The 18,962-nt window shown below is 50.4% G+C and overlaps 1 protein-coding gene across 19 annotated transcripts in view; it reads left to right on the plus strand.

The window, feature by feature from the left end:
• Positions 1-18,962, plus strand: part of FAM193B (family with sequence similarity 193 member B) — a 33,273-nt gene that overhangs the window by 12,988 nt on the left and 1,323 nt on the right. For 6 of the 19 annotated variants that reach the window (XM_026006061.2, XM_072756500.1, XM_026006113.2 and 3 more), the window contains 8 exons: positions 2,061-2,303; positions 3,133-3,361; positions 4,568-4,955; positions 8,304-8,505; positions 9,412-9,651; positions 15,666-16,677; positions 16,828-16,903; positions 17,695-17,792. In XM_026006061.2, coding sequence (XP_025861846.1) covers positions 2,061-2,303; positions 3,133-3,361; positions 4,568-4,955; positions 8,304-8,505; positions 9,412-9,651; positions 15,666-16,677; positions 16,828-16,903; positions 17,695-17,791 — 2,487 coding nt within the window. In that variant the 3' untranslated portion in view covers position 17,792. The remainder of the gene's footprint in view (positions 1-2,060; positions 2,304-3,132; positions 3,362-4,567; positions 4,956-8,303; positions 8,506-9,411; positions 9,652-15,665; positions 16,678-16,827; positions 16,904-17,694; positions 17,793-18,962) is intronic. The other 13 variants (XM_072756510.1, XM_026006080.2, XM_072756504.1 and 10 more) reach the window with 6 other exon arrangements.

Here is an 18,962-nt window from a genome sequence, read left to right on the forward strand (position 1 = left end):
TTCAGCCCAGGGCCTGATCCTGGAGACCCGGGATTGAGTCCCACGTCAGGCTCCCTGCATGGATAGCATCCCTGCAGCCTGTGTCTCTGCCTTTCTGTCTCTCTGTGTGTCTCTCATGAATAAATAAAATCTTAAAGAAAAAAAAAAAGGCCTCTTTTGCTTCAACTTCTCTGAATACCCTCCTTCTCCATCAACCTCCCTTCCTTTCCATGAGATACCACCAGTGGGTTAGAAGCTATATCCTTTTACAGTTACAGTTAAGCAGCTGCCTTGTCCACTCAAACGTTCCTTGACAGAAACCTTTTAGGCAGTATCTCACATAAGTTCCACGTATAAGATTTCTCTCTCTCTCTCTCTCTCTCTCTGGTACTCTTTCTAAAGGTGCTTTTGCTTCCCCAAATGTTTCATTATGCTCCTAGCACTATTACTTGGTTCCTTTCTTTTTCTAGAAACCAGAGACCCAGGTCAGTGTAATTGTAACATTACAGATTTAAGGATACCCTGATGCCATATTGTGAGAAGGTGATTTTATTCGAGAAAGATGATGGCATTTATTTTCTTGGTAGGATGAGGATGATACCCTTATTCCTTTGCTTAGGCCTCTGCAAACACCTGTTACCTAGTGGTGGGTAAGTTTGGAAGGTTTATCAGCTAATATAACTATTGCATGTAACACACCACCCCCAAAACTTAGTGGCTAAAAACAACACCATTTATTATTTCTCAAGTTTCTGGGTTGACTGGGTATTTCTGCCAATGGGGCTGGCTTGGCTGGACTCACTCATGTATCTGATCCACTGGCCAATCAGCGAGGAAAACTCAGATTTCTCCACATGTCTCTCACATCCTGCCAACAAACCGCTAGCCTGGTCATGCTCTTATAGTAGGCATAGGTTCAAGAGCGAGCAAGCCCAGCCATGCAAAGAAGCAAGTAGAAATGCATATACACTTTTCAAGCTTATGCTGGCAGCAAACTTGCTAACATCTCATTGGCCAAAGAAAGTGACATAACAAACCCCAGTTGCAGAGAGTGTTCTACAAAGTTGCAGAATAGTCCTGGAAGTAGTGACATTGGTGGTATAGTGGTGAGCATAGCTGCCTTCCAAAGTTGCAGAATATAGGAAAGCCACTAATTGGGATCATTAAATGAAATCAGTCTCCCAATCAGTACCCCTCAATGTGACATAAAAATCTATAGACTTCTATGTCATTTGTCCTACAAGAAAAAAAAAGTCCAAATAATAATTACTGTGTATTGGGCCTATACTTTGAGCATGCACAGGGCTAGGCACTTTCACTGTTTATGCACTGAGTCTCACATCAACTCTGCAAAGTAGGTAGGAAATAAGAGCTCAGGAAGTCAAATAACTTGCTCAAGGTCACCCAGCTAATGTATGCTCAGGCAGCCATTAGAATGCGGGTCAGGGTGACTTCCAAAAGCCCAGGTTCTTTTTCACCATACCTCAGAAGCTCCACCACCTCTCAGAAGCTCCAAGGTCTGCTTTACCTTCTCTCCAACTCTGTTTTCTACTGAATTGATGCTTTCTGATTAGCTCTACAAACCCCTTCTCCAAAATGCTGCTGTGATCTTAATGGAATTGTGCAGCTTTCAGGAAACCCATATGTTCTCCCAAACTCAACATTAACTGAAAGGGTCTCTCCTACCCCCAGGGTCTGTGGACTGCACAGACAGCCCAAGAATTGTGGCCTCTCCCAGACATACCAGAGAAGGAAGAGGACCGTTCTTTAACCTTCAAGATTTGGAGATATCCTGGCATTTGAGCACGAGCTTTGCAGTCAACCAGGGTTCATATCCTAATTTAGCCACTCAGTAGCTCTGTAACCTTGGGCAATGTACTTCTTGAAATGTTTCTTCATCTTAAAAAATAAAATAAGAATAACACCTAGTTTGCAGAGCTATTACAAGGACTAAAATTATGTATAGAAAGTGCCTAACCCAGTGCCTGACACATAATAAGTGAAGTTATTAGTGTTGTTATTATCATTTCTAAGCAGAGCCTTTCCCTTCCTGGGAAACCCTGTTTCTGTCTGTTGGACAGGTTCCCCCCACCTCCACCCAGTCTGTGCAGACTTGCTGCCTGCTATGTCATCGGGAACGCAAAGGCTGGGAAGAAGGCCCTTCCCAAAATGGACTGGTGTTGCAGGGTGAGAAGCTGCCCCCTGACTTCATGCCAAAGCTTGTCAAGAATCTCCTAGGCGAGATGCCTCTATGGGTCTGCCAGAGTTGCCGAAAGAGCATGGAGGAAGATGAAAGGCAGACAGGTCCAGAGCATGCAGTGGCGGTAGGTAACGGCTGAGAAGGGGGTCGCTGAATGCAGAAGGGCTGCCTGCCCAGAGACATCAGGCTCTTGATCTGTTCCTTCCTTCCCTGTTCTCTCTGGCGGCTCTCCTCCGGCAGCCGCTGCACCCAGACCCTGAAGGGCTGCTGGGCTGTATCCACACAGCAAGTAGCAGCTTGGGCACTCACAGTCAGGGCAAGAACAGAGAGGCTTCAGGCAGCCCCCCCTTGCCCCTGAGGAGAGCCTGTGCAGTGTGAGGGCCTGTTTACAGGTACTGCTGCTGGAGATTCTGCCTGTTTTCTACGTCACCATGCTGCCTTCAGCTCTGTGGCAGCTTGAAAGCCAACCAGTGTGATGCAGAGGGCAAAGGTTGGTTTGAAGGTCTATTGTGGGCCTTAAGTTAGAAGGCCTCCAGGATGCCCAAGAGCCATCTAAGTGGCATCTCCTGAATTACAACAGTCAGACTTTGTTTCTCATTCCCCTCTAGTCCCCCTCTTATACCCCAGGATTGTGTCAGCTTCAAGACTCTTGACCCTTCCTTTCCTTGGCAGCTCTCAGGACTCCCCAAAGGCCCATAGTTTATGGGCAGTCTGTATCTCTACCAGAGTCACTCTCACCAGTATCCACACACTTCACTTTACTGGGAGCATCACTGCTCCTCCCACAAAGGCCTGATTCGTGTCTGCCCTTGCACCTGGAGTTGTGGGAATTATACTTTGGCCATGGCACAGGGCCTGGAGGAGGAGGTGCTACTGAGTAAGCTAAGGCAGCAGAGGGTTGGCTCTGATGTTTGCTGTTTTACCATGAGCCTTTTCTTCCCCCCTCTCTCCAGATCTCCTTGTCACACACATCCTGCAAATCACAGTCTTGTGGGGGTGACTCTCATTCCTCTTCGTCCTCCTCTTCATCGTCCTCGTCCTCCTCCTCCTGCCATGGGAACTCAGGGGACTGGGATCCCAGCTCCTTCCTGTCAGCACATAAGCTCTCGGGCCTCTGGAACTCTCCGCACTCCAGTGGGGCTGTGCCGGGTAGCTCACTCGGGAGTCCTCCTACCATCCCTGGTGAGTTTCTGAGCTCGGGAGAGAGCCAGGCCACATAAATGCAGAGAGCCATGTTTCCCTAACCACCTCACTAGTCAAATCAGGTCAGTTATTAAAATAAGTAAAAGGGGAGCTGTTCTGATGGAAGCGGGGGTACCTAGCCCTTGGCTGTCTCCATGGCAGTCCTTTCCCCAGAACTCTGAAGTTGAAAAATATTGTCATTGGCTCTGATAGCTCCCTTCAGATGCAGGAGGGAACATGGTAAACACTAGCTGAACAGAAAGTGGAGTCTGGGAGTGTCCTTAGGGAGTTTGGACTTTAGCCACCTAACATCTGCAGGGAGGACTGCACAGAGGACCTAGCTGCTTTTGCCATCCTAGGCCTCCTGTTCTCCACCTAAAGGACAAATATAAAAACATTGTACTTCTATCCACAAGAAGTTGACAGTGCAGGCTGCCAGGATTATTAGCCAAGTTCACAGCTATGTAAGCCTTCTTTAGACCCTTGAGATAACCCTTAGAGACCCAACAAAAAAAGTCTTGGGTCTTTGAAGTATTGTGTACATATTCATTACTGTCTCTTTCTAAATTGAGGACCTGAAACTTGTGTAATGCCATATGTTAACTATGCTGGAATTAAAACAAAATTGAGATCTGAGTTCTCCAAAAGGGTGCTGCTCCCAGTATTGTGAGAGTTGAGTAGAAGTTCATTTATTCTGATGCATAAGCCAGATAATCATCAAAGCCTTTCCTACTTCTCTGAAATCTGGGTTACCCCAGAGTTTGGCATACCCTGGCAGCCTCAGTCCTCAAGGCCCAGAGGCAGAACTTTGCCCTGCTGCTCCACTGGTTTCTGTAGACCCTTTCCTGTACCTGAGGAATGCCTGCAAGCAATAAGTCCTAGAGAGACCCCAAGAGACAGAACACACAGCCCCTGTTTGTGCCACAACCAAGGTGATGTGGTCTTCCATAGGGTGGGCATTCCTGGTGCCTCCTCTCTCAGATCTGGCACCTTGAGTCTGTCCAGCCAAGTTGCTCCCTGCAGGGAAAACTCTCCAGCCTGAGGCACTGCTAGACTTTCCCAAAAGCTCACATGTACTGAGAGGCTGTCCCCAGACAGGTTCCCTGTGGTTAGAGTAAGCAGGATGTTGTGGCAGTGAGTCCTTGGGCTTTCCTTCCCAGGGTCTTGGCTCTCACTCTGACCCCCTTCTTCCCCATCCATCCACAGGTGAGGTTTTCTCTATCTCGGAGCACCACCGGCACTCAGACCTCACTGCTCCACCTAACAGCCCCACCGGCCACCACCCGCAGCCAGCGTCACTGATCCCATCTCACCCCGGATCCTTTGGCTCACCACCCCACCCACACCTGCTGCCTACTACCCCAGCAGCACCTTTCCCTGCCCAGGCTTCAGAATGCCCAGTTGCCGCTGCTGCCGCCCCCCACACCCCAGGGGCATGTCAGAACCCTCACCTGCCCTCCACCAGCATGCCGCTCCTGAAGATGCCTCCACCATTCTCAGGGTGCAGCCACCCCTGTAGTGGGCACTGCAGTGGGCACTGTGGTGGGCCTCTCCTCCCACCTCCCAGCTCTCAACAACTCCCTAGCACTCACAGGTAAGTGAGCTGTGTGAAGGGCTAACTCCCTGCTAACTTCAACTTTGAGTCCTAAGAAGCTTTACAAAGCATACCTTTGGGGTAGAAATTAAAAGGTAGTTTCCTTGGGTACTGGCGTGGCTCAGTCGGGTGAGTGTCTGACTCTTGGTTTCAGCCTGGGTCATGATCTCAGGGTTGTGGGTTGGAGCCCCACATTAGGCTCCATGCTCAGTGCAGAGTCTGCTTGAGATTCTTTCTCCCTCTGCCCCTCCCCCACTCACACTCTCTAGGATAGATAAATAAATCTTAGAAAATAAAAAAGGTAGGCTGTATGTCTTTTTTTGTTTTTTGTTTTTTGTTTTAAAGATTCTATTTATTCATTCATGACAGAGTGAGAGAGAGAGAGAGAGAGAGAGAGAGGCAGGGTCCCCATAGGGAGCCCAGTGTGGGTCTCAGTCCCAGGACTCCAGTATCATGCCCTGGGCCAAAGGTGGGTGCTCAACCACTGAGCCATCCAGGCATCCTGACTCTATGTCTTTTGTATAGTTTTTACAATCATAAAAGAAGTAGATGTTTATTGTTTTTTAAAAACTTGGAAAAATTCAGAGATGTCTAAAGAAAAACAAATTTCTTTACAACCTAAAGATAAACTTTTCTTTTTTTTAAGATTTATTTATTTTGAGAGAGAGCATGTCCACATGAGCAGCATGAGGGGCAGAGGGAGAAAGAGAATCCCCAGGCAAGCTCCCCAATATGTGCAGAGCATGATGCAGGGCTCAATTTCATGACCTTGAGATCATGACCTGAGCCAAAATTAAGAGTCAGAGGTTTAGCCAACTGAGCCACCCAGGAGCCCCTAAAGATAAACTTCTAACACTGTGGTATATTTTCTTCCTGATGTCTCTATATAAAGTAGGTCCATGTTTATACATTCTTGTATAGTTATTTTTTAACATTATAGATCACTTTCCCAGTTAAAATTTGTTTTTAAGGTTTTATTTATTTATTCATGAGAGGCAGAGACATCGGCAGAGGGAGAAGCAGGCTCCCTGTGGGGAGCCCAATGCAGAACTCGATCCCAGGACCCTGGGATCACCACCTGAGCCAAAGGCAGATGCTCAACCCCTGAGCCACCCAGACACTCCCATACCCTCCCCCTGCTGTTAAAATTCTTCAAAAAACTTTCAAGTGACCAAAAATGTTTTATTACATACCTCTAGCATAATTTATTTCATCATTCTCCTATCCCTGGACATTTGGGGATTTTTAGTTTTTGGCCATTAAGAGCAAGGCTGTAGTAAACATCCTCACACCGAAATCTGATGTAAGTCCAGAATTATTGGCTTAAAGATTCCCTGAAGTAACTCTAAGTACTGAGAAAGTTTATATTAATGTATATATGGAAGATAACATTCTTTGGGGAATATAAATATGTGTATTTTTGTATTATAAATCAAGTCTGTGTTTAATCTGCATTTATATTTTGTCATTCTAAAATCCCACCACCCCAGTACTAAGACTGTTAGCAGTTTTCCCTACAGGTCTTTCCCACACAATGGTGGTGGTGTCCATAAAGTTTCCAGTTTTTCATTGTCCTGTTTCACTCAGCATTCATTGTTTGGCTCCTGTGTGGTCTTCTGGGCCTCAGCCGAAGGCTGGAGAATATTCTGCATAGTGTAATTCACTGTTCTCCAGTTACTTATGATTGAAGTCATTCCAGTATTTTAACATTGTGTAAAAATTCTCTCTAAAGATGTTTTTGCCTAAAGCTTTTTCCCTTTGGGTTTTTCCTCCTTGGAATAGATCCCTCAGAATGAAAAACGTTCTCAGTTTAAGGAATGAGAGGATGTTTTTTGAGAAGGATTCTTAACACATTGAAAATTTGCTTTCCAAAGGGCTCTCCAAATTGATGTAACCACCAATACTAGAGTGTTAGTTTCTTCATATTCTCAGGAGCACTATTAAAATACTCAGGTATTTTAATTTTGCTAATGTGAGTGAAGAATGGTCAATTTGGATTAAGCTTCTCTGAGTACCACTGATAATGGTTCATGCCCCTCCATTTCTGCTCCTTGCTCAACAGACTACCCTGGGAGCCAGACCTCCTCACTGCTCCTCATCCTGCCCTTTCTCCTGGCTCCCATTCCATGTCCCCAGCCCCCAAGCATTCCAGCTTCTGATAGTCAACCCAGGGCTCTTGCTCTCCTGGCTCCAGTTATGGTACTTTGTGGGCCTAGGTTTTTTCTTACCCTGGAAAAATAGTCTATATTACATGATATCCCCAGTGCTTCCTAAAGTCCAGAGGCAAAGCAGTACAATGGGAGAGCATGAGCTTTGCACACAGGCACAGGCTGAGTCCTAGCCACTCCTTGGGCAAAGCAGTTAAGCACTCTCTCCCTTAAGTTATTTCTGCTGCAGGATGGGAATAGAGAACAACATCTATTTTGCAGGACGTGGGAGACACTTAGAAATAATATGCTAACATACAGTATTGCACCCAGTGCTCATCTCACCACATGCCCTCCTTAATGCCCGTCACCCAGTGATGAACATTGGATGTTATACTATACATTGGCAAGTTGAATTTAAATAAATAAATAAATAAATAAATAAATAAATAAATAAATAAATAGGAAAAAAAGAAATAATATGCTAACCAGAGTACCAAGCCCAAACAGTAAAGTAACTCATAGAGTCTAGCCCACTAAGCATGTTTACTTTCCTGACTTTAAGGCCCCATGGCTAAGGCTGCTCCACCCACTGGGGCAGACTCCGTCTAAGGACCTTAGCGGATGAAAGGAAATTGACCTTGTCGAAAGGAAATTGACCTTGTCGACCTCCTTCAGATGCTCCAGGAGAGCCATCAGCCCTCTAATCTGTTTTCAAACACCTACTTTCTGAATACCTGCTGTGTATATTGTTATGCTGCACATGCACACTGGGACCCAAAAATAGAAGTGGCATAGTCCTTGCCCTTAGGGAATGCACAGTCTGGTCTGAAAGACAGGTGGGCAAACAGATCATCACAGTAAAGTGTGGTATACAACAGGATAGAGAGATATACACACGTACTATGTGACCCTCCTTCAGAGTCCAGGAGGGTTACTCAGTGGGTGTGGGCATGGGAGGCATGAGGTTCCTACCTTTCCAGAATAATGCCATTGAGCTGGGCCTTAGGGACAGTCAGGGTGTTGGCCCTGTTCTTGTGAGAGGCACTGATAGGGTTGACTGCCTTGGGCTTTGTGTGGGATGAGACAGGCAAAGGGTAGTCAGGACAGCAGTGGTGGGGATGCTTCCCCCAGGCTCCTGCTGCAGCTTGCTCCTGTCGTGCCTTCCCTCATCTGTGGGCTTATCTTTCTCCCCCAACAGCAGGGATCCTGGGTGCAAAGGGCACAAGTTTACACACAGTGGCCTGGCCTGCCAGCTGCCCCAGCCCTGCGAGGCAGATGAGGGCCTGGGTGAGGAAGAGGACAGCAGCTCAGAGCGCAGCTCCTGCACCTCATCCTCCACTCATCAGAGAGATGGAAAGTTCTGTGACTGCTGCTACTGTGAGTTCTTCGGCCACAATGCGGTGAGTGAGCCTGCCCAGGCCAGAGGGCTGGGGGCCAGTCAAGGTAAACCAAGGAGCACTCCTCTCCCCAGAGGCCTCCCCCTTGCTCATGGGGATAATAACCACACTGGTACCCTCTGAGTCCTCGCAACCTGCGTCCACTAGCTTGATCCTTACAGCACATTTGTGAGGCAGGGATTTTTAAACACTTTGCTACCTTTGCTTTTTCATGGTTTCTCTTAAGATTGACTTTTTTTCTTAGGCAAAAGGAAAGGAAATGGCAGAGACAAAGCTGTGATTCTGATGAGCATGCATATGTATAATTACAGAGAAGCGAACACTTGTGTGTGATGAAGGCAGAATGGAAGCAAAGGCTCTCAGTCCCCCAAGCGTGAGAGCTAGCAAGGGACAGGCCATGAACACAGACGGCACCAGGCAGGAGGCTCAGGGCAGAGTACATGCTGTCTCCAGACAGAGGGCGAAGGCAGCTCAGAAGTCTCGTAGGGTGAAGAGGAAAGGGCTGCTGACTAGGGTAGAGCAGTTGAGGACAGAACTGGTGAAAGTAATTACACTGTTGGTCACTTTTAAGCCAGGGGTTTTTTTTCTCATTTTAGAGATGACAAAATCGAGGCACACAAGACTCAGTGACCTGCCCAAGGTCATACAGCTTGCAAGTGACAAAGCCCGGGCTCAAATCTGCTTACCTGGCTCCCAAGTCAGTGTGCTCAGAATGCTGTTACGTACCTCCCACTCCGCCCACTGCTGCCTCAGCTCTGAGCCTGGCCAAGGCTGAAGCCACTTGGCCTTTGTGGCTATGGTAGAAAGAACAGTTGTCTCGCTTCTTGCCACACATTCGGTGCCAGCGGGTGGGAGTGCTCCGGGCTTCCCAGGCCCAGGGTGTAACGTCAGCACCTCCCCCTCCCCCAGCCACCCGCTGCCCCGACGAGTCGGAATTATACAGAGATCCGGGAGAAGCTCCGCTCGAGGCTGACCAGGCGGAAAGAGGAGCCGCCCATGAAGGGGGGCGCCCTGGGCGGGATCCCTGGGGAGCCCGCCGTGGACCACCGAGATGTGGATGAGCTGCTGGAATTCATCAACAGCACGGAGCCCAAAGTCCCCAACAGCGCCAGGGCCGCCAAGCGGGCCCGGCACAAGCTGAAAAAGAAGGTGGGTGTGGGGGGGGAGCCTAGCTCTACCGCCTCTCCTCCTTGAGGAATCCCTTGCCCCTACCCCCAGGACTTTTGGGGCATGGATGGTGCTGGCTGCCAGAAGCCTTGGCACAGCTCACTGCTATGGGAAGGTCTGAATGAGTTTGGGAGGCGTCAGGGTCAGAGAGCCTGGGGCTAGGGATTGGAGGAGAGACGAGTCTTGGCCTCAGAAGTGCTTGCTGGATTCCTCAAAGCAAAGGACTTGCTTCGGTCAGTCAGTTGTGTATTCATTCAGGAAACACTTCTGCAAGTACTGGGAGCCAAAGCATGACACAGTTTAAGTTCTCACCCTGGAGAAACTCAGTCCAGTGGAGAGACTGACATAAAACTGGACGAGCACATTAGCAGGTGTCAAGCCCTGGCATGAGGGAAGCCCCCCATCCTGCCAGGGAATGCTGGAAATGGCTTACCAAGAGGCTGACTTCAGAGTTGAGTTGTAGGGAGTGAGTTGTGAGTTCAGGCTCATCTGGAGAGTTGTTCTGGCAGCAGGCATAGCACATGCACAGCAGTTTGGGGTAGCCAAAGCTCAAATAGAAGAGAGGCAGAACAGCTAGTAGAGATGAGAAAGGGTCTCATAGGTCCAGCTGAATAGTTCTGACTTGATCCCATAGCTGAGGGGACGTCACTGCAGGGCTTTTATCAAAGGATTCACTTGATCAAATCTGTATCCCACCATGACTCTTTGGCAATATGGAAGGTAACTTGGAGGGGTGACACTCTGGGAAGGAATACAGAGGCCCAGGGAAAGCTGATGGATGGTGGGTCTGGAGCAAGGCAAGCAGACATGACGCTCTGGTGACCTGATTATGAAACAGAGATGAAGGAGTCAGGGATGTCTTCCAGGTGTTTGCTTGGGTGACTGGCAGGATGCTGTGCTATTCGCCAATCAAGGATGGCATTGGCAGAAGATGGAATTCAATTGGGGCACATTGGCTCAGAGATTCTCAGGAGACACCAAGGTGGAGATGGAGGTGTGGGGTGGGAGTTGCCAGCTTGGAGATATAATTGAAGCCATGGGAATGACCCAGCCCATGGGCTGAGTGAGCTCCTCAGAGGGCTGAGGAAAGAACCCAGTGAGCTATTCCTGGATAGCCCTGCTCCCAAGCAAGCCCAGGGCTGGGCGGCTCCTCCCCTGCTACCTCATTACCTCTTCACCTGCCTGCCCCCAGCTGCATCTGCACAGTGCCACACTCAGGAGCCCAGCAGGCGAAGATTTGGGTTTGACAGACAGCTAGCGCAAGGTCCTGGGTGGTCAAACAGCCCTGGTGCTCTGGAAAGCAGCAGCAATTCTACATCTTTTTCCACCCCAAAGGACAAACCAGGAACCTTTCCCTGCAGCCTGAAGTAGTAAGCCAAGGGGTCCCACCACTGCCTTCAGAAAATGGTCAGCAAACTTTCTCCCATTCAGTGTTGGCTGACCAGAAGTGTCCAGTGGGCAACAGTGGTCTCTAGCCTTCCTTGGCTTTTTAAGGCAGTGGTTCCCAGTTAGGTCCCAGCGAGCAAGCACACTTTGAAGTTCCTAGGCCTGTTACACTTTCCATAAATCTCTGCCCACACAGCCCTAACCCTTTGATGGTAATGCTGGTAACACTCTTCTCTCCCCTCCTTTTCCTCCTGGCAACTTCCTTCCAAGCTCAGACTTCCTCAGGTAGCTCCTTCTACTGTACTGCCACTCTACCTTGCACATCTCTCTCAACTGCCATTTATCACACTACTCACTCATTCAGAACCTTACTGCACAGCTTCTGCCTATCCAGTCCAGTCTAGAGACCAGAGTACAGCAAGGCACCAGGCAACTGCAAGGTCATGTGATAGGCAGTCATGGTCAGTATCTGTTTATGCTTCAGCCTCCTCTCCGTTTTCCTTCTCCTACCTCTCAAACTTAACCATGATCTGGCTGTCCACCAAAAATACAGCTTCCCCTGGGAGCCATCCAGTGGAGACTGCTCATTCTCTCCCATCTCAGGAGACCAATAAAGCTGAGTATCTTTCCACTCCCTTATACCATTTCCAGACCATGACTGTCTCTCATGTACTAACCCCTGCTCCTTTGAAACTGATCCTGATTCTGTTATCTACAATCTCCCGGCCACTCCTCTTCATCCACTGAAGGCTGTCACCTGCCCCTTTCTCCACTTCCAAGGCCATAGAGATCCTCTGACCATCATTCACTCACTGTCTTACCAGTACTCTCAATTCCTGGCCCTGTTGCCCTTCCATTACACCCACTCAGAAACTCGTAGCCCTCAGTTTGACCCCTCGCTCCCCCCTTTTACACCTCGAGGAAAGTGCTCAATCCCATCTGTCTGTGGTACCCAGGACACATGGTCTCCCACTTGCCTGAGCCCTCACATTGCCTAGCAGGCCTCAGGTAGCCCCTAGTCTACTTGTTCTTCATCACTTCTGTTCACCATAGCCCCTTTGTCAGACCTCCAAATTCTTCTCAAACCTCCAGGCATTCCCCACCACACTTTTCTTGTTAGATGACCTCACTTCCTGTTTCAACAAGGAAAAAGCCAGTGGACAGGCACTCTCTCAAACATCTTACCACTCTACCTGCAGACTCTCTTCTAGTCCTGAGAGAAGAGTTACCCCTTCTGCCTAAGGCCATGCCGTCCTTTCCTGCCACCTCCATCTGACCTCGGCTTCCTGGGCTGGCTCCCATCAGCATGTCACTGTGTCCTGAGTGTACGGCCTCTCTCTCTCACTCATCTCAACTCTTTACTCCCATCACAGCTAAATTTCTTGAAAAATGTTGTGTGCATTAACTGGCTTTCCAGTCAGTTCATTGCAAATTGTTTTCCTCTCCCTCCCCTCCACAGAACCACCAGTGACATCTTTGTTAAGTCATACTCTCCTGTCCCATCTTCTTTGTCCACTAGGCAACATCTTACCTTTTGTATTGGTTGTCCTTTTCAAATATGGTTTCTTTGGCTCCTCTGTCCTCAGCCAGGTGGGGGCAGTGGAAGAACAGCGGGAATACTGTGTCCTCCAGATTTCTCACCTTTTCTGACCTCTCTTCTGTCTCCTTCTTGGACTCTTCTTCCTTTCTCTGACCCTCCCCCTCAAGGCCCTCTCCCTGGCAAAGAAAAGCTCTCTAGACAGTGTTGTTCCTGGTTCACTATGTCTACCTTTTCCTCCCCACACTTCACATTGACAGCTTCTGCTGTCCAGCTACTGAGCACCTCCTCCCAAATGTCCTACTGGTACTCAGACTGAGCACATCCAACACTGAGCTTGTTCTCTCTCTCCAAGGAGGCCTGCTCTTACTTCTCTGTTGTCTGTCCAGTTAATGGCACCACCATCCACCCAGTGGCCTGAACCAGAACCCAGGGTGCCATCCTGGGAGGAATGCATCGTGGTGATCAAGAGCAGCGGGCCTTGGAATCGGACCTCAGTTTGAAACCTGGCTCTCCCACACTTGATGGATGACCTTGGGCAAATCACTTCACCTCTAAGCCTCAGTTTCTTCATCCACAACATGAGAATAACAGTAGAGCCTAACTCAGATGGTTGCAAGGAATGAAACAGTGATGCACAGAAAGGCTCAACAGAGTGAGCGCACTTGGTCAGGGAAACGGCAGCGGCACCAGTAGGCATCAGTGTTGCTTTTGTGACTCATCCCATTTTTCTCACCTGTCACCGAGTCCTGGCCCTGTGACCTCCCAAAAGCTCAAACCACCCACTTCCCTCCACCCTACTGCTGCAACTGTAAAAGCCTTCAGTGGCCACACATTGCCCTCACTGTCAAACCCAGACTTGAGCTTGGCCTGCAGGGCTCTTCAGCCCCTGCTTAGTTTGCCCACTCCATCTCTCTCCCTGCTGGCCTTCCCACCCCTCATTCCTAAAAGAAACCTGGGATCCAGCTCTCCCTGTGCAAGTTTGCATTCCCTAAAGATTATATGGGCCCATTCCCCAGTCTTTACACTTGCTCCTCCTGCTGCCGAAAAAGTGCTAGTCTCACTTTCCAGGATTATCCCAGTCACCTTTCAGGACCCAGTGAGATACTCCCTCCTTTGGGAAGCACCCCTGATGGCCCAGTCTGGGTTCCCAGAGCATCTTGTGCTTCCCTGTAGCTCTTGTCACTGTCACTCAGAATTCAACAGCATGTTTGCATGTTAGTCTCCCCCAGCAGGCTTCTCATGCACAGCTGAATTCTGCAGAGCCCAGCCCAGTGCTTCACAGTCAGTGATCAAGAAGTGATCGTCAAACAAGATTGAAAGACCTAGGAACTGCAGATCACACCTGGGTGTGCTGAGCCAGCTCTGCCACTTTTCTAGCTGTGTGACCTTGGGCCAGGTCTTTATTTGTTCCAGAGTCAAGTGTCCTCATCTGCAAATTGAGGATAATGGCACAACAAGGGCAGTTGTGAGGATTAAATGAGATGTGAGAAGGATCAGGCTCGTGGCGCATAACAGAAAGTGTGTTCTATGTTCTCCTCTCACTACCAAATCGCATGTGGTTCCACGTCACTTCCTCTAATTTGTTGTTTTCAGACTTGTTTAGCAGCAGAGCTCTTTTTTTGCAATTGAAATCCTCCACGGAACCTCCAATCTTAACAGAATTGGCTGTGCTGGTGTAGGGGAGGAGTGATGTGGGGGGCCTTCCAGTCCTTCGTTCTTCCCTGTGGCCTCATATCTCTGCCGTGGCCTTAAACTCCATGGCACAGGGCTGGAAACACTGCTCCAGACCGAGCTGCTTCCACACCTGAGTACCACAGTGCCAAGTCACAGCCTTGTCAGCACCTGGGGGAAGGGACATATGCTCTCTCAGGTGTCCTGGCAACACTGTGAGGTATAGGTAGACCATTTTTCTCCCAAATATACCAAGGGGGACAGTAAGGTTCAGAGAGAGTAAGTGATTTGTCCAAGGTCCCACAGTGGTGGTACTAGTCCATTGCAGAGCCCTGCTGGGGCACAGGGTCACCCCTTTAAGTTGACTGTGAGGTGGTGGCAAGCCTCTTTTCTCTCCCCAGTTTCCTTTTCCTCCCCCTCCATTCCCAGATCAGCTAGAAATATGTAAAATGGTGAAGTCATCCAATCCCTGGCCCAACCAACACCGCTACCTCCTTCCCATGGGCTTTTGACATCTGTCTCCCGTCTCCCTTGAAAGGCATCCTTGGCCTGCTGGTGTGTGGAGGTTGGGCAGAGGGGTGGGGTGACTCAGAGCCCACAGACTTTCCACTTTCATTCTCCAGAACTGGGTCTGTCAACACTGACAGAGTCTGGCCTCCCAGTTCTCACCTGGGCAAGGAGGGGGCTGCTTTTACATCTTGCTGTGGGGCCCCATGTAGCTGTCCAGTGTATGCCATCGGGCACACTTTAAGCAGGGCTTGATGACTTGAGACAGCTGAATGGTGAGTGGCCTTTGTATGGAACTTCTCCCTCTTCCATAGAGCCCATACACACATTCCTGCCACCCAGAGCAGTCTGACCTACCCTGGTGGTCTCACAGCCCCAACTTACTTCTTGAAAGGCCTCCCATGATGTCACAGCTTTTTTTCCCTACTACCAGCAGAATTGGAGAGAATGCCTCTGTAGCAGCCATCTCCCTCACCTGCATCCCCACTTTGGTCTTCACTCCAGAATTATTGTCTGCCTTTTGCAGATGAGTCCACTGAGACTCAGCAAATGAGTGAGTTGTTTTAGTTCAGGCCAAGAAGGCAGGTGCAATTAGCTGCATTCTTATCCCTTTGAGTCCTAGTGGTCTTGGGCCCTAAGATTGACACTGGGGCTCTGAATGAACAAACTATAAAACCTTTCCTCTGTGAGCTTAACTGTCTCATCCCCAGAACATGTACCTATCTAATTGTATTTCATCCTCACTCCTGCAGGGTGGGTGAGCAGGCCTGGATGACAGGACCTTGCCTTTAGCCAGTTAGTTGTAAAGCCAGGCCCCAGGCTGATGTGTCAGGTGTCACATTGTGCCTGGCAGCTGCCAGGCCCCAGCTGAAACTGCTGCTTATATTGGCAGGAAAAGGAGAAGGCCCACTTGGCAGCAGAAGCTCTAAAGCAGGTGAATCGAAGTGTTTCTGGAAGCCGGGAGCCAAGGCCTACCAGGGAGAGGCTCTTGGAGTGGCCTGACCGGGAGCTGGATCGGGTCAACAGCTTCCTGAGCAGCCGTCTGCAAGAGATCAAGAATACCGTCAAGGACTCTATCCGTGCCAGCTTCAGTGTGTGTGAGCTCAACATGGACAGCAATGGATTCTCTAAGGAAGGGGCTGCTGAGCCAGAGCCCCAGAACCTATCCCCCTCAAACTTCAATGGCTCATCAGAGCAACGGCCTGACATTAACCTTGACCTGTCCCCTTTGACTTTGGGGTCCTCTCAGAACCACACGTTACGAGTTCCAGGTGAGCCAGCCCCACCATGGACAGAAATGAGAGGCTCTCACCCACCATGGACAGAGGTGAGGGGGCCCCCTCCCGGTATCATCCCTGAGAATGGGCTGGTGAGGAGACTCAATGCAGTGCCCAACCTTTCCCGGGTGATCTGGGTCAAGACACCCAAGCCAGGCAACCCTAGTCCTGAGGAGCCAAGCCCAAAGGAGGTTCCCAGTTTCAAGCAGGAGCTGTCTGAGCCTGTGGCCTCAAGTGGAAAGCCGCGGAAGGGCAAGAGACAGGGCAGTCAGTCCAAGAAGAATGAGGCGAGCCCAGCCCCCCGGTCCCCAGCTAGCCTTGAGGCTCCCAATGCCAAGGGCCAGACCCCCAGCTCCAAGCAGCCAGGCAAGGCCCCAGAGCCTTCCAAGGTGGGCAGCTGTGCTGAGGCTGGAGAGGGGAGCCAGCCAGGACCAGGCTGGGCTGGCAGCCCCAAAGCTGACGAGAAGGGCAGCTCCTGGCGAAACTGGCCAGGCGAGGCCAAAGCACGGCCTCTGGAGCAGGAGTCTATGCAGCCCCCAGGCCCAGCAAGGCCACAAAGCTTGCCGCAGGGCAAGGGCCGCAGCCGCCGGAACCGCAACAAGCAGGAGAAGACGGCCGCCTCCTTGGGTGAGTGCACCAGGAACTGAGTGGTTAACCCCCCACCCAGCCAGGCCACAGGGTGGAGGGTAGACCTCGTGTGTGGGCAGTGCTGCCCCGAGAGCATGACCCCAGAGGCCTGGCCGTGGGCACTGAGCCCTCCTGGCTGTGTCTTCCTAGACGATGTGTTCCTGCCCAAGGACATGGATGGGGTGGAGATGGATGAGACTGACCGGGAGGTGGAATACTTCAAGAGGTAGGTGTGAGGATGCCTTCTCGCCTACCCTCACTCAGCCTGACACCCTGGAGAGGCTCTCCCCCAGCAGTCTATCTGCTAGAACCCAGGTATCCACATAGCAGGGCACAGCATCTGGGAAGGTGTAAGGGACAGGGAGAAGGAGGCATGTCAGACCCCAAGAACCAGAGCTTTCTATAGCTTTGTTCACTTTGTTTATTCACCTGCATATCCTCTGCTCTGCCTGGGCTGATTTCTGGGCTGGAGGCAAATCAGATAGTCTAACAGGGAGAGAGAGCCGTAAACACACAGTCCAGCGATAAGTGCTGTTGGAGGAATAAGGGCATGGGGCTGTGACGAGACAGCTAGAAGTGGGGCTGCAGACCAAGCTAAGATGTAGGAGTGGGCAGCACTCCCAGAAGAGGTGGGACCCAAGCTAAGACCTGAGAGAGAACAAGGAGGCCAGGTAAAAGAGGGCCTTTGTGGCAGAGGTTTGTGGCTGAAAGCAACACACAATAACCTAGGGGAGAAGAAAGCAGCCCAGTGTAGCCAAAGGAAAATACAGTGTGAGGAGTGACTCTGTATCCTGAGGCAGTGTCAGTCTCTTCATAGATTGTTCCCTAGGCTCGTGGACACCCTGTCCAGAAAGCCAGCAATGCTCTCATAACCTGCTAGATCCTGATACCCTGGAGCCAAGGAGGCTGTACAGAGCTGACTTGGTTCCTTTAGTGACCAGGACACATGGATCTGTGGCTCCAGCAGGGAGAGGGGGAACCTCTGATTATGCTTTTCTGGTGTCTCAAATATAATAGGTTCTGTTTGGATTCTGCAAAGCAAACTCGTCAGAAAGTTGCTGTGAACTGGACCAACTTCAGCCTCAAGAAAACCACTCCCAGCACAGTTCAGTGAGGTATGGAGACCCCCAAGTGTTGCTCTGTACTCCGTCTCCTTAGGTTCTGTCATGTTCACTGTCCCCATGCTGTGGGGCACATAGAGTTGGACTAGTGGACTGCCAGCCCTGACCCCTGTACCTCCACAGTGACAGCTACCCTCTCTGAAGATACAGGCCCCATCTCTTCTCCTGTGGCCACTCACCCCTAGGCCTCTGTCCTTCCATCTCTCCTTCCTGGGCCAGACCCTCCTGGTACCCCTCCTGCCTGTGTTCCTGAAGGACCCTTCCCACACTGCCAACCCAGGGCTATCTCCATCAGGCCTCTACTTCCCTTACCGTCTGCCTCTCAAATGGCTAAGCAGCCTTAATCCGCAGAGGACTACCATCACCCCTGACATTATTAGCCTCAGGGATGAGTCTTACTTGCCCGGCCTAGTAGGCCACTTGCTACCAGGTTGCTTCCCAGCTAAAGCTGTACAAGAAGAAACTAGCCCCAAAGGATCAGTAAGAGGATAGATGAGCTAGACCAAGGCTTTGGCAAGGTCACTGAGGAATGGAGGACTTGGTAAGTGCTCTCCCCAAATAGACAAGCCCCATGAATAAATTAATAGCTAAGCTGCCTCCTGAAGAAGAGACCTGGGCTCCAGCTGGGCTCGGGGCTCCTCTTCCAACCACCTATACAGGTCCTTTTGTGTGAAATACTGACATACCAGATGATGTTCTGGACTGAGAACAGAAGACCGAGAACCATAATGCAGGAGAGAAGGGTGGCTGGCAGGCAAGCAGGCCTTGATGGTGGGTTTGCAACCTAATGGCTGTGCAATGCCCTATCTTAACCCTATGCTCTCCCTGGGATCAGGCCTTGCTGGCTGGCAACCACAAAACTGCCCTTAAGGCAACAAGAAACCAGGGCAGGCGAGCTGAGCTCAGGAACCCCCAAGATGTCCTCACCTGTCTTCCTCCTGCTCCTCTCTGGGCCAGGGCAGTAGACTTCCCAGACCCTCAGCCAAGTCCCCTTGTCCTCTCTTGGGTCAGGATTCCCCAACCTTGATGCTGGCCTCAGCTCCCCAGGAACAGCCAGAGAGGGGATCCCTGGGTGGCGCAGCGGTTTGGCGCCTGCCTTTGGCCCAGGGCGCAATCCTGGAGACCCGGGATCGAATCCCACATCAGGCTCCCGGTGCATGGAGC

The sequence above is a fragment of the Vulpes vulpes genome, chromosome 4 (assembly GCF_048418805.1).
Source record: "Vulpes vulpes isolate BD-2025 chromosome 4, VulVul3, whole genome shotgun sequence".
Classification (NCBI taxonomy): domain Eukaryota; kingdom Metazoa; phylum Chordata; class Mammalia; order Carnivora; family Canidae; genus Vulpes; species Vulpes vulpes.